The 13,969-nt window shown below is 49.7% G+C and overlaps 4 protein-coding genes across 4 annotated transcripts; 3 read left to right on the top strand and 1 right to left on the bottom strand.

Moving 5' to 3' along the window:
• Window positions 1-3,157: 3,157 nt before the first annotated feature.
• Asppvi_003037 (SPX domain protein) lies at window positions 3,158-5,578 on the bottom strand (the record flags this gene model as incomplete). The annotated part of the gene is made up of 2 exons (XM_043299009.1): window positions 3,158-3,292; window positions 3,344-5,578. The coding sequence occupies 2 exons, from the start codon at window positions 5,576-5,578 to the stop codon at window positions 3,158-3,160; spliced, it is 2,370 nt and encodes a 789-aa protein (XP_043154944.1).
• A 651-nt stretch (window positions 5,579-6,229) lies between these two features.
• On the top strand, window positions 6,230-7,647 carry Asppvi_003036 (NUDIX hydrolase; the record flags this gene model as incomplete). The annotated part of the gene is made up of 2 exons (XM_043299008.1): window positions 6,230-6,726; window positions 6,786-7,647. The coding sequence occupies 2 exons, from the start codon at window positions 6,230-6,232 to the stop codon at window positions 7,645-7,647; spliced, it is 1,359 nt and encodes a 452-aa protein (XP_043154943.1).
• Window positions 7,648-9,473: 1,826 nt separating this feature from the next.
• On the top strand, window positions 9,474-11,048 carry Asppvi_003035 (uncharacterized protein; the record flags this gene model as incomplete). Its single annotated transcript, XM_043299007.1, has 4 exons — window positions 9,474-9,628; window positions 9,720-9,747; window positions 9,813-10,326; window positions 10,402-11,048. The coding sequence occupies 4 exons, from the start codon at window positions 9,474-9,476 to the stop codon at window positions 11,046-11,048; spliced, it is 1,344 nt and encodes a 447-aa protein (XP_043154942.1).
• Window positions 11,049-12,098: 1,050 nt separating this feature from the next.
• Window positions 12,099-13,550, top strand: Asppvi_003034 (putative tetracycline transporter; the record flags this gene model as incomplete). Its single annotated transcript, XM_043299006.1, has 2 exons — window positions 12,099-12,167; window positions 12,237-13,550. The coding sequence occupies 2 exons, from the start codon at window positions 12,099-12,101 to the stop codon at window positions 13,548-13,550; spliced, it is 1,383 nt and encodes a 460-aa protein (XP_043154941.1).
• Window positions 13,551-13,969: the final 419 nt, after the last annotated feature.

The raw sequence follows: 13,969 nt of genomic DNA, 5'->3' as shown, positions 1-13,969 counted from the left end.
GATCGCCCACGAGCTATATCTGGCGGGCGATGACCCATTCCAATAGTCTAATGCTACGCAGACAGGGCCCGTCTAGGTTGATGGCTAAGATAAATATAAGGCCGAGACAGTCCTTCCCGAGCATTACCACAAGACTTAATAATAAGAAAGCTGAGGGAGAGCATATCTAACCTCCTGACGTTCAATGACAGTGGTGGTATCTTCGATGTTGTCCATTCTGGCCCCTTGTTGCCCTTTCACTCTGGTCCCTTTCCTAGATCACGCATGTTACCTGTATTTCAGACTGGCCGTTGGCGGCAGGAGTTTGTTGGTGAATGGCGCTCATATAAGCTGGCTGTCTTGGTACTTTGGCGAGTTTATTTGCTTAGGGCTTTATTCACAGACCCTCTATGGTTATGGGTTGATCCTTTATGGATATTCACAATTCATCAAAGAATCATACTCATCTACATTCACTGGCTGAGCTTTGGTACACCTGTATATATAGAGATGCTTCTCTCCATTTCTGGTCTTCTTCTTCTTCTTCTTCTGATATGGCAACAAGATGTCTTACCAAGATGCTACCGACATCCATGCTCTTATCCTTGCTATATGCTGGTCTCTCATTAACAAACCACTGCTTGGATCAACCCACGTTTCCGTGCCATTGTGTCCACTGAGTAAAAGCTTGCAGAGCTGTTCAGTCTCGCCCAACTTACTTTCTGTGGTGGATTGGAACAAGTCCTCCTTGCCGCGACTCCTCCACCTCTTCGGTGGTTTTTGCATCTTTCTTGTGGTGTTCCTAAAAATGTGTGGGGTGTATATGTCCTTATACTTCAGAAGGCTGGCCATGAGTCCCTCATCTACATCGGATCCTCGACGGCTATGTACCGTGGGCCGCGCACATCTCAGCAGAGTACTGGTCCCTCGACATGTACAGCAGGCGAAGAACGACGGTTACAAGATTGTTCATAAAGCTATGCTTTGTTGTATGGCAATTCCCACTCCCCAGGAGATACCGACATTCCGGTCGCTCATTCATCGTTGAGGCTTGTCTCAGCTGTATGTTCTGGCCCATGCGGCCGCAGCAGAAGTCTATGGCTTTCCGAAGGTTTATGGCCATGGTCCTCTTTTGAATGGAGGGCATTGTGTTCACACAACACCTTCCTGAAGTCCTCGGGAGCGCATTGTACAGATGTCATGAAGCCCTCCAGGAGGTAGTAATAAGGAGGCTTCACGGCTAGTGAAGATCATACGCCAGAACAGCTGGCCAAGATTCCCCGCTTACAACAAAGAGAAGAACAATGGCAAGCAGAGACCTCATATAAAAGCCAGACAGAAGGCAGCTGTTGCTGCAAAAAGTACCACTGCGATGTGTGTGACGTGTCGTGCCGAGACGCGGCGTCCCTCAGGATTCACAATAACTCGAAACGACATAAGAAGAAGACAGAAATGGGAGATGATGACTACCATTGTGCACCTTGTGATATTTCTTTTCGTTTTCTTTCAAATTTTAACCAGCACAAAAAATGCAAGAGCCACATCCAGAAGACATCTTGCTAACTTCGAACCTAAGGATCTAACCACCACTTGACTCAGCTGTATGTTCTGGCCGATGCATTCGAAGTCGGAGAAGACCCATGGCTTTCCTGAAGGTTTATGGACATGGTCCTCTTTTGAACGGAGGACATTATGTTCTCACAACCCTCTCATAGAAGGCTTCCTGGCTAGTGAAGATTATATGCCAGAACAGCTGGCCAAGATTCCTCGCTTACAACAAAGAGAAGACCAAACGTCGTCTCAAGAAGATGGAAATGGGCGACGACAATTTTCATTGCGCTGCTTGTAACATTTTGTTTCATTTCCTTTCAAACTTCAACCAGCACAAAAAATCAAAAAGCCACATCCAGAAGACATCATGCTAACTTCAAACTCAAGGATCTCACCACAAACGCGCGTGCTTGCGAGCGTGCCAAGCGTATTCTCTCTTCTACTGCTCAGACTGTAGTACCATTGTACTAACCACATGGTACAAGGGTACATCATCTACACTGTACATAGGAAGTTAGAGAGATCGGCGAAGATATTATCATACAACCATACATCGTCGTTCTACCATAACACAAATCTCAGCCTCTTCCCCCAACTTTGTTCCAGTGCATTGGCCGGGCAATCTACGGGCAGGTGATCATGTATGCCTTCATGCAATATATCCTGCATCGGTTCGCTGGTGGCATAACTGGGGTGGAGTCCCCGCGTGGTTTTCTACTTCTGGCTTCAGATGACGATGGGGTTCACTACAGCTGATGAGCGGCCAGTTCACTCTCAGCGGCCACATGGAAACGGAGGGTTCTGGGCATAGTTGCCTCAGGAGCTTGAACGGTGGATACCTGTCGAGAACCCATGTAAAAATGCTTAAGCCACGGCTCAGCCCACGGCTGCTGCTAAGCCTGTCACGGTGACTCAGATGGATGCATCTTGCAGGCTATGACTCTGCAGTAGACAGACAGTGGATCCATGGAATCATATACCAGCATCAACTCCCTGGTATTAATGGACCATGCCTAATATATTCATCATTGAACATGAGTTGAACAAGATTCCTATATTTCACTATATTGCACTGATGATTAACTTGGACATTAGACTAATATGCATGCACTAATGCCTTTCATGCAAATTGCTGGGCACATTATCTTTTGATTCGTAGACAGCAAGGACCTCTCTGGGCTAGAATCTATGAAATACCCAGATTCTAATCTATGGAAGGGAAATACCATGTTCTCACTAGATCGCTGGGAGGCCTGAGAGAGCGACTGCAATGGATAAGTGAGCAAAGTGAGCCTAAGAAAAGGACACGCGATGAAGCCCGGACATTAGAGAAACTTATGCAGAGTATTCAGCAACATAGTGAGGAAAATATCAGAGTGTAGCCATATGACCTTGCATGTATGCTATACCCTTCTTGTAAATATTAGCTTACAACCATTATCAGCGTTACAATCACTGGAGGTGCCAAAGGCAGAAGTATAGGTATTTGATAATCGCAATCATTGACAACCATACGCATATGGACCGGGCATATATATGTATCGTATCAGTTACTTTTGGACGTACAGCGACTCAATACAGGTTATCACATAGTCATACTAGCGTCAAGCATTGCAAAGACGAGCATTTACAGTCCTTGTCCACCCTGGTTAACCAACTGCCAGGTGTCCGGATGTTCCACTGGACTAAATGAACCATTGAACATAGAGGGTGTGTCAACATCGGGCTGCTGCTCCCTGATCCTCTTCATAGTAGCCGAGTACTGCTTCGAGTCAGTTTCCGTACTCAAAACCTCCGAACCGATCAGACTTACCTTGAAGGCGAAATTCAGCACCAGGGCAACCGCCAGTCCAATACACACGACGATGGGGCCAAATGTGTTGTCCAGATCACGTCCGCTCCGCTGCCGGATGAGCCGGGATCGCTTTTCATACATGTACCATCCCCAAGCGGCGGCAAACACGGCGAAAAAGGTGTAGACAATGGACAAGGCGCGAGCAATATCGTTGTGTTTGCCCGCAGCATTATACAAACCGAGAGACAGAGAAGAAAGCAGGATGCTGACGTGCAGCCACTTGATAAAGGTTCGCTGGTTGGCAAGCCACACCTTGCTCTCTACACGGACAGGGCCTGAATCCTTGATCCAGGTGACGGGTTCACTCACGCCAGGCGGCAGAACAACCGACTGTCGATGAGTGCGGCTGGATCGCGAGATGGGGAAAGACGGGAAAAGTGCGGCCAAGCGGGACGACGTTATTGGCTGCGTTTCTTGTTGAGCAGTCACCCCGGGCAATGTGCGGCCTTCTCCTTCAGGTATTGTAGGCCTGCTCGGCCGCGATACAGCCTGCGACGGCTGTCTTGTCCGCGCGGGAGAGCCCAGGTCTGAGAACATGGTAACCGGGGATCCAACCAGTGGGCGCACGGTAGGACTTGCTCGGTTGCCCAGGAAGCTTCCGACGACCATATCATCCTCGGCACGCTTTGCAAGCCGTTCCTGTTCTTCTTGAAATGCTATTTCGGGATCGCGTCGGATGTCATTCTCCAGTTCGCTCAACCAGAAGGGGAAGCTATTGACATGGTCCTCAAATAGCTGAGCGACACCGTGGACGAATTTCGAGAAGCGCGGCGCCTCCTTGACAAGATGGGAGACCATGAGATCGTTGACCCACTCGATATGATGTGCGCTGCCCCTCAGTTTGATCTCCAGCAAAGCGTGTGGGAATCGATTGACCTCGCCGGTTCTGATGCCGTTGAAGGGGTATTGCATTCCGCTATCGTCAATATCCCTCCGATGCCAATCGGTCGGGTCACGACACGGGCGTTCTTCGTCCAGCGAATCTTCCCTAATGAGTGCAAGGTTGGTGTCGAGGGAAATTCGAATGCGATCGTCACCAGGAATTTGGAACGCAGTGCGAGTGTAATTGGCCCGAAGCATGGGCTGTAGGTTGTTCTCCTTGATGAATGACTGCAGCTCCTCAACATCCTTTTTGAGTGACTCCGCCTCCGCTGATTCGCCATTATTCATACCTTCCATTCGATGCAGCTGTTTCTCGAACGTATATTTGCCCTCGAGGAACTCCTGCACATGCTTCTCCTTAAGCTGCACTTTCACCTCTTTGCTATAGTCATCGCTGGTCACAATCTTCTTCTCCAAAAAAATGGCGGGCGTGTCCTTGAGATTCCCGGTCCACCGAAGTCTGAGAGACCCGGCCTCAGGGGCTTTGGCTACTTTCTGATTGTAGAGGTCGAACTGCGGGTTGTCGAAGTACAAAGAGGTAATTGTGGGGTCCTCGGGAAGCGTCTCAAAATCTCTCGAGGACTTCGGGTTGTAAATGAGCACAGGCAATCGGCGAAGAATGTGAGTTTTGACCTCCAGGATGTTGTCCTCGTGGACCCAGAATTTGTATGATGAGTACGCATCCTGGCCAAAACGAGGCTCGCCGGCATCCGTAGGTTCGACAGCACCCTCACTCAGGATCTGGCGCACAAAGGAATACATCACCGATATCCTATGAACCAGAGGCGAATAGTCCTCGCTGTTGAAAGGGAGCTGCGATAAACGTACTTGCAGCAGCGGCCGTACCCTGTATCGTGCACCGCGCTTGCGGTCATGCTTCTTGGCAGCTTTGAGAAACCCAGTGAAATTGATGCGACTGTACTTCTGGAGCTCGCTGACTTCTTTGGCAATCTGGTCCAATTCTTGAAGAACTTCAGTAGCAATAGTCTTCCTCTCCTTCTCGTCCACGGTGGCCGTCTCCTGGTCCGCATTGGGTGCCAATGGCAGTAATCTGCTCTCACAGGCAGACGTACGCTCTTTCAGCTGCTGAGATGTCTCAACCTGGAAAGCATTGACCTTGTCAAGCTGCACATTGATCAGTTCCTGGACGAAGGCTTCCTCGTCCTGTTCTGTCCACGGAGACTCTTCCGAGTCACTTGCGTCTTCGGTGACATCATGTTCTTTCAAGAGAACCTTCAATTTGTGATAGTCGATGTACTTCCCGCTCCACGGGGCGTAAATCGAGTTTTTCAGCGTCTTGCCAAAACGCATGACGAATTGATGTGCTGATTTCGGCTAAATTGATGTGACGACGGTTGCAATGCTATACTTGGTCAGAGTGTAAGGGCTTGTTGGGAGTAATTCGGAAGAAGCGTCTCAACAAACAGCACAAGACATAAAGCGCATGAATGTGCTGTCAAAGAACAAAGCAGAGGGGAACAGAAAACCGTCGTAAGGCCTGATGAAAGGATTTTAAACAATTGAATCAACGCTTGAGATCTGGTGGCTGGCCCGCACAGTCTAGCCTTCCTGCTAGTTTCATGAAGCTGTTATCAGGAAGTCCAACGCATGCACGTGCTACTCTAGCCTGATGCGTCCTCAGCCAATCACAGCCTCCATGACGTCGAGCTGTTTCACTGTCCAGGAGGAAAATCGCTGCCACAGGTTGGTAATACAAATACTGGATATTGTCCTTTCATGACCGTAAGTATGAAATGGCAACCCGAGGTACCTAGGTTGATTACCGATAAAGCTGTGGTGATAAGATCATAGCATTAAATACCTGTCGTATGACTCTTCGATTCGCAGTCGACGACGGCGCTCAAGTCCATGAAAAGTCCTTTTCGCACGAATATATTGCAATTTACTCGCCTCTATTCTAGATAGCCCATAGCTTACCATTTATGGCGAAAAATCCACGCAATGGAGTCCACCAACCCCGAGTCAAACCAAGAACCACCGTCGGTGCCTAAATCCCTCCACGCTGCATTAAGAGATCTTCATCGTCGCCCATATCCACATGTTCCCAACCCTCCATCGTGCAAGAAACGTGCTTCAGTAGCTCTGGTCCTCCGAGTACGACCAACATATGCTCATTGGCCCGATTCGCCTTCCCCGCCCGCTGAGCGAGATCCAGCCGCTTCCACTGAACAACGATTGGAGACATTCTTCTCTCAGTCTTGGGTTCAGCATGGAACACCAGAGGTCCTGTTTATCAAACGGGCATCACGCGTGGGGGATCGCTGGACAGGACATGTTGCGCTCCCAGGAGGGAAGCGTGATCCGGAAGATACAGATGACCGAGCGGCTGCAATTAGGGAGGCCTCGGAGGAGGTAGGGTTGAATTTGACGACAAATGACTATATTTACATTGGAAATTTGCCGGAGCGGGTAGTAACCACCAGCTGGGGCTCAGTACCGTACGTTGACGATCTTCATCTTCCAGTTTCCTTCGATAATGCTTACAACGTTATCCAAGGTTGATGGTCCTCTGTCCTTTCGTCTTTTTGTCAACTCGGAGCGATTCGCCAACCCTCAAATTACAACCAACAGAGGTGGCTTCATCGCATTGGGTACCTCTCGAGAGTCTTCTATCACCTTCATCGCGGACTATCGAGTATGTTGATATGTCTCAACGATTCGCAAAGCGGGGCGGGCTCATTGCTCGCCTTATTTGTCGGTCCCTGATGGGGTGGATGGAGTTCGCTGCGATTCAGTTGCGACCAAATGAGACTTTAAATTGCAATACGACTCCGAACCCGGATACTATTGTAAACCAGTCAAGCCCTTCAATCTTCCAAAGGTGGAAGACCTGTCGCTCAACCAATAGCACCGCCTCCGTTGACTCAGCTCGGCCTCTTCTTCTATGGGGACTGACCTTGGGAATCTTGGCCGACTTCCTTGATATGCTCCCCCCGCATACGGCTGTGCGGTTGTGGAAGTATCCTACTTTTACAATCCCTGACTTGCGCTTCATAATCAGCATTCTGACGTATCGTCTCCGAAAACGCAATCTGCTCCATGTGAGGTCTGGGGCTCGGACAATCATCAGTGACACGGCCGTGGACAGCCAAACTGCGGCGTTGCCAGTACTTCAAGCAACCAATACAAAGCACGACCACAACGATGTTGGAATTGGAGGGTTGGGAGTAGGCAGATACTACGGGGCTTCAGACAAAGCTTCCGACGGGAGCACATATGCTGTCGGCATTATGCTCAGAGGGTATTACGAGAAGCTGCGTGTTGCGATTTATGTCTTCCTCGTATGGAGGATTGCCTTGGGCTCCATGGCGGCAGTCTACGCGTGGAAATTTCTTCGAGATCGTGGAATTCGTCGGTGACAACCACTATGCGATCTCCACACGTCGTTTTGTGCAGAAGCGATCTTGTATGGCATAAATTCCGGGCGAATCGAGAACTGGTACATACTACAGTGCATGTCCAGCCCTTCTGGCCGCGAGCCGAGGAGTCATAAGGAGATTGTGGACATACCTATACAACAGATACTGGACATTGAAGCTGCCCTACTGGATAGACCGAGTAGATTGTTATCGCTTCATCAGAGTATAATCAGAATTGAACCAGTGCGGTAGCAATAGCTTTGGCAAATCAAGAGTTGGCACTCCACTTTTGTTATATTGCGTCAACGACCATGCCACGTATTGTTCTGTAAATACGTAATATAATGGGTTCCCCACACCCTCTTTCTCCGTATCTATGGAGGTAGTGCAAAAGTAATGATCATGTGACTTGGTTGCTATAAAATTTGAGTGCTGATTGGCTGCAGACACGTGGACCCTCATATTCCTTTCGGAACCACGCCGAATCTAGTACTAAGGTAAGGTAACTTAGATTGATTGTGCAAACAGACCAGAAGCTCATGCTTATCGCGCCCATTATCAATCACAATCATCAAGAGTAAATAAATCATCGCGACCAATTCAAGAATCAATTCATACCTTATACTTTGTATCGGAACTTTACCCTCAAAAACCTTTTGCGATGGCTGCAACACAGAAGCTTTATCCTCGTGGGACTGTGAAGGGCATTGTGAAAGCACATTCCAACCGAAGCGTGAGCAAGAACGCTGATATTCTGGTAAGCAGCAGGTCAACAGTCACGTTAAGCTCATTGACTGATTTGCCCTGGTGGCTTTACACAGATCTTTCTAGATTATATGCTTTTCATGCAAGAGTGAGTCGGCGACTTGCCCTCTCAGCATTTCCCCGAGCATTGGCTGTTACCATCCATGCCATGTCTTTTACCTCGAGGCACAGCCTGAGATACTTGTATAATGGGACTATGCTGACTGGTTTTAAAGATTGATGCGCGAAGCGTCGATAAGGTCGCGAAAAGCCGGTGAAAAACATGTCTCCCCGCACTCTGTTCGCAAGGTCACAGAGGTACATTGTCAATTGAAATCGATTTCATGGTGCTCTTGTGATGGCTAAAGCTCTTTCTTCTTCCTAGAAAACACTACGGAAATTCAAGGGCTGATCAATTGAATTGCCTTCCAATCGATTCTCTCCAACATCGAACGCATACAATCACCACAGTGGAGATGAGGCTACTCAGCGGCTGGGCTCACAAGGAGACTACCGGAGATCGAGTTCCCTCTTCCCCTACTCTTCTCAATATATTGCAAGGAAAAGGAGTACAGGCGTTGTTATTGTGTTGATTCTTATGATACCCGGGCCGGGCCTTGTGGGCTGAGTTCCACAACCAGATATATGATGGTGCTCTCTGAACAGCTATAGTCACTTGATGAAATAGCCATTGTAATTATAAATACAAAGAGATCATCATTTTACCTCAGTTGTAGAAGTGCGGAAACGGATTGGCCGTCCTTTTAAGCTCTTTGTTTTGCCAGTTAGCTGCAGCAGGCACGCGACAAAGCGGCGAGAGGTTCGGAAGAGTTCCACCCACATCTTTGACTCTTCGGGTCATGACAGCTTAGACCAGATCCTCGCACAACTCTCGTCTTTCTGAATCATTTCCCTTTGCGCACTCCTTTCCTTGCTAATTGATATACCAGAACAAGGCATTTCTTAGCCTTCAAGTTTGCTTATCTATTATCCTTTATTTGAATCACAAATCCTCCTTGAACTTTGGAGGTCATCACTCAGAGCTCCCTCATTAACCAGCTGTCGAACCACACATCTCCACTATGGCAGCTGCTTCTGTCAACAGCCACTCTCAGGCTCAGTCCGAGGCCTCTCCAAGGCCAGAATATGCGGTCACTGCTTCTAAAGCAGATGGGACCCAGGGAACAGCTAACGGCGTGGACGTCCTCGACAACCCTCATTTCAAAGATCTTCAGAGGTATGTCAGCTTTTGAGACTGAAACTTGCGCATCCGTTGCGATACTATACTTTGATTGTTCCGATAATGGAAATTGATAGCATACTTATAGGAGCTTGCGCAATACCATGAAGAAGCTGGTGAGTCGCTCCAAGGCGACAGAGAAACATTGGCTCACTCGCTAACAAGCATTTGGTCTGTTTAGAATGCAACCGCAAAGGTTGATGCTATCATCGCGGAAAACCCCGGTAAATCTCTCGACGAGCTGGTCGCAGAGAAGAAGATCAACGTGGACCAGAAAGCGCAGGCCCTGAAGAAGCCTGCGCTCCAGGCCACCGTCGCTCAAATCGAGGAGCAAATCGCTCAATTCAAGAACTTCGCCAGTCATTACGAGGAGCGCCTGAGCAGCCAGAAGACCGCATTGGAGAAGGCTCACAAGGAAGAATTGGATGCTGTTCGGGAAAAGGTTCGCGCAGAGGCTACTGAGGCTCACCAGACGGATCTCAGACAGCGTCTGCTTAGCCTGACCAAGTTCCTTTGCGCTGCCGCCGCCATGAGGCGCTCTGGTGACGAGACATCCCCCGAGAGCCGTGCATTTGAAGGTGTCCTTTACCAAGTCTACGGAGGCTCCCACGACGCTGTGAGCTCTATGGTCAAATTGATTGACGGAGTAGACGAGAAGGTCGTCAGTGTGGAGGGAGAAACACTTGAAGTCACCTGTAAGGAAATCCTTCATATTCTTTTTGATTGAACTCGATTTGGTTCAGTTGATTAACCCAGTCCCGCTTGTCTAGACGGTAAGGTGAAGCAAACATCCGAGGAGTACGCTCCTGGGGGCCCCGCCGAAGAGGTGACCGCGGAAGCAACTGCAGCCTCTGATCCTACGTTGGCGAACGCCGCCTCCACTGAACTCCAGGACGGCCCTCTTGGCGCCGGTGTTACAGCAGCCAACGAGATTGACGCCTCTGCGCCTAAGGCCGAGGTCCCTCCTCCCGCCCAGACTCTCGTTTCCGACGCTGCTAACCAAGTAGCTGAGGCTTCGTGGGAACAGAACGCCGCCGGCTCGCTTGAGTCGTCAGCAAATGCTGACGGCTGGGTTGAGGTGCCTCGCGACCCGGCGGAGACGGAGACAGGCCTACAGGCAACCCCTGCCTCTGTTGATACCGGCCTGAAGAACAACCCGACTGTCGCTGAGGCCTCCGGACAGAGTGATGAACATGTCTCCGTGCCTAAGGCGCAGGGCGGCGACGGATTCGAACCTGTTGTGCACCATCAGAGACAACCCAGTGGCCGTGGGCGGGGCCGCGGTGGACGTGGTCGCGGAGATGGATTCCGTGGCCGCGGCCGTGGCGATTTCAGGGGCCGTGGTCGAGGACGCGGTGGTCGTGGCCGCGGCGGACCCAATGGCGCCCCAGCTGCAGCTCCCGCTGCAGCACAGTGATTCAATCTCAACTTCTTCACGAGACGTTGGTATCTCTACCATGTGCGCTTGAAGAGTAGATCTCTTTGAGATATTAGTCCTCAATCCCATGATACTCGACTCCAGCGCTTCGGATTAGGTCTCGCACTGGGGGTTTTTCCCTCAGCCACCACTGTTCCTAAATTCTCCCTTTATTTTTATTTTTATTTTTTCCTTGGCCATGTCGGTCTCTCCATATCCTTCTCTACCTGTCTTAATGTCCACAAGCGCATCGGTACGGCGGTGTTATGGTTGACGAAAGCAATGAGCAACTCGAAATTTTACCGGGAACAAGGATTCTTGATCGCAAAGGCATGGGTTTGGAATTGTCTGGGCTCTTCTGCACCTTTGCTTTCTGGTTCGCTCTTTTGGTCGGTTGATGTTACCAAAAGTCCCCGTTGTATATGTCTGGCAGTTATTGAGCGTGCATAGGTCTGATCTTTTCCATCTCCTCTTTCATTTTCTGTAGATTCTTCTCTCCATCTTCCGCGCCACCTGTGTGTTCCAATGGCCCTATTTTTACTTCTTTGGCTTCATTTCCTTCACTGTGTTCTACTGAACTGTTCACCTCAAGTCTCGAGGCCCAACAGTCCGAACTTGGGGCATGGAGTGGGGGTTGTATGGTGAAGAGCAGGTTGCTATCACGGCGTCGCAGGGACATGGCTGGTCTGTGGGAGAATGGGTCACTCTTGGTGTAGATTAGGGTGTACAGCGAATGAAATGAATGGCATTCATCTCGCCAACAGCAGTCTTCTCGACGCTATATTGTAGCTTCGAGGCATCAGTAACAGTTGATTAAGTCCGAAACTGGCAATAGGGCTCAGGGCTATGACATAATCTGTGTTCCTGGTGTCTCGACCTCAGATGATTACCCATCAGCGATGGGCATCGGTGTCTCATCCTGATGGATACCAAATTCCCCTTTTGTTTTTTTCCTTCTTCGTTTCGTTCAAACAAGTCACTCGTTGTTTAATCCCTCATGCTCTATTTCACTTTGCCGATTGCGCGAACCTGCAGTCCGAATTGATCATCATGGCGCTGGCCGCGGATCACCGAAAGAAGATACTTCGAGTGTTGATGATATCACTCCTTCTAGACCTGGTGGGAATAATCCTATATCTCCGTCAGTTTCGGAATGCTAAAGACACTTATTAACTGACTTTGTGCTAGATCTCCTTTACATTCATTCTTCCACTCTTTCCTTCGCTGCTTACGTTCTATCGTTCTCAAGACCCTTCTCCCAGCTCTCTTCTAAACCGTGTCTTCCACTATCTCAACGCGTACAAGAACTCGTTCGCGAAGCCGATCGACTCGCGATATGATATAGTACTCCTTGGGGGAGCGCTAGGATCGCTCTTCTCTCTTCTACAAGCCATTGCCGCCCCTTTCATCGGCCGACTATCCGACAGATATGGACGACGGTCGGCGCTGCTCTGCTCCATGGTCGGGAACACTCTGAGTGTCGCGCTATGGGTCGCTGCGACAGATTTTCGTACCTTCCTCGCCAGCCGCATTGTCGGTGGTCTGAGCGAGGGCAATGTGCAGCTGGCGCATGCAATTGCGACGGATATCAGCGACGAAAGTCAACGGAGCTCAACCATGGCGCTGGTGGGAGCGTGCTTCAGCATTGCGTTCACCTGCGGGCCGGCCCTTGGTGCCGCATTGTCGAATATCACCACGGTGGCTGCAAATCCGTTCGCGACCGCTGCGGGAGTGTCACTTGTCCTTATTGTCACCGAGACACTGTATCTGTATCGCTGTCTGCCGGAAACACACCCCCGGTTGACCAAGCTCAATTTTGGTCCTCTCAAAGCTGAGGACATCGCCTCCTCGACGCAAAAGAATAATAACGAATCTGGCGCCTCAAAATCCGATTCGGCAATGCCTTGCAAACACACGAATAATCCCGCCCTCCTCAACCTGCTTCACTTTTTCTTCCTTCTCCCTTTCTCCGGGCTAGAGTTCTCGCTTCCCTTCCTTACAGCGACATTTTACGCAGGAAGCGCTGCATCTCCGTCTGCTCTGAACGGTCGTCTTCTCTCCCTGATGGGACTCATCGCCTCTCTGCTCCAAGGGACCGTCGTCCGACGTCTACCGCCCCTCATCACTCTTCGCGCAGGGGTGGTAGCTTGCACCATCTCTTTCTTCCTTCTAGCCCGAGTATCTTCGCTCGTCGGGCTCTATTCGGCCGGTGCACTTTTGGCTGTGACCAGTGCTACGGTTGTGACAGGCCTGAATAGTCTTGGTAGCTTTGAAGCGCGGGAAGGAGAGCGCGGCCTTGTTCTGGGTCGACTGCGAAGTTGGGGCCAAGTAGGTCGGGCTGCGGGCCCACTTCTCTTCTGCTCACTTTTCTGGTGGGTTGGACGCGAAATTGCCTATACCACTGGTGGGTTCGCAATGTTGGCGGTCTGTTTGGGCGTATTTACGACATTGAAGTCGCCTCCTATGGGATCTGCGACCAAGGCCGTCAAGGTGAAGGCCTAGCGGTCTTCTTTAGATGCATGTATCAAATCCTTGAGTGTATATATTCGGCATAGCTGGATCCTTGGCTGACTGATTAATCAACCAACAACAAGCGGGGCTGTTCATAAAGATAAGACGTCATTTCCTTCGATATGTACCACTAAGCAGCTTCAACGGCCGGTCAGAATTTCATCATCGACTCTATAACATTCGTTGCTGGGTATAATACACGTAAGTAGTATAAGTACATGTTGAAAAGAGGAGATGGTGCGAATTTTAAGACAGCAGACGAAGAAAACACAATCAACACTATGAACTTCAAGTGAAGTGCCACACATACGCCAAATATGGCCAGCAGTGCCAGTAGAACAACACTACAAAGTATCTTCGTGTTATATGAGGATATTTCGCAAGGGCTTACAAACCCATCATCAGCTGCA

The sequence above is a fragment of the Aspergillus pseudoviridinutans genome, assembly GCF_018340605.1.
Source record: "Aspergillus pseudoviridinutans IFM 55266 DNA, scaffold_2, whole genome shotgun sequence".
Classification (NCBI taxonomy): domain Eukaryota; kingdom Fungi; phylum Ascomycota; class Eurotiomycetes; order Eurotiales; family Aspergillaceae; genus Aspergillus; species Aspergillus pseudoviridinutans.
The sequence above is the reverse complement of the archived record's forward strand: the minus strand, read 5'-3'. Positions and strand labels throughout refer to the sequence as shown.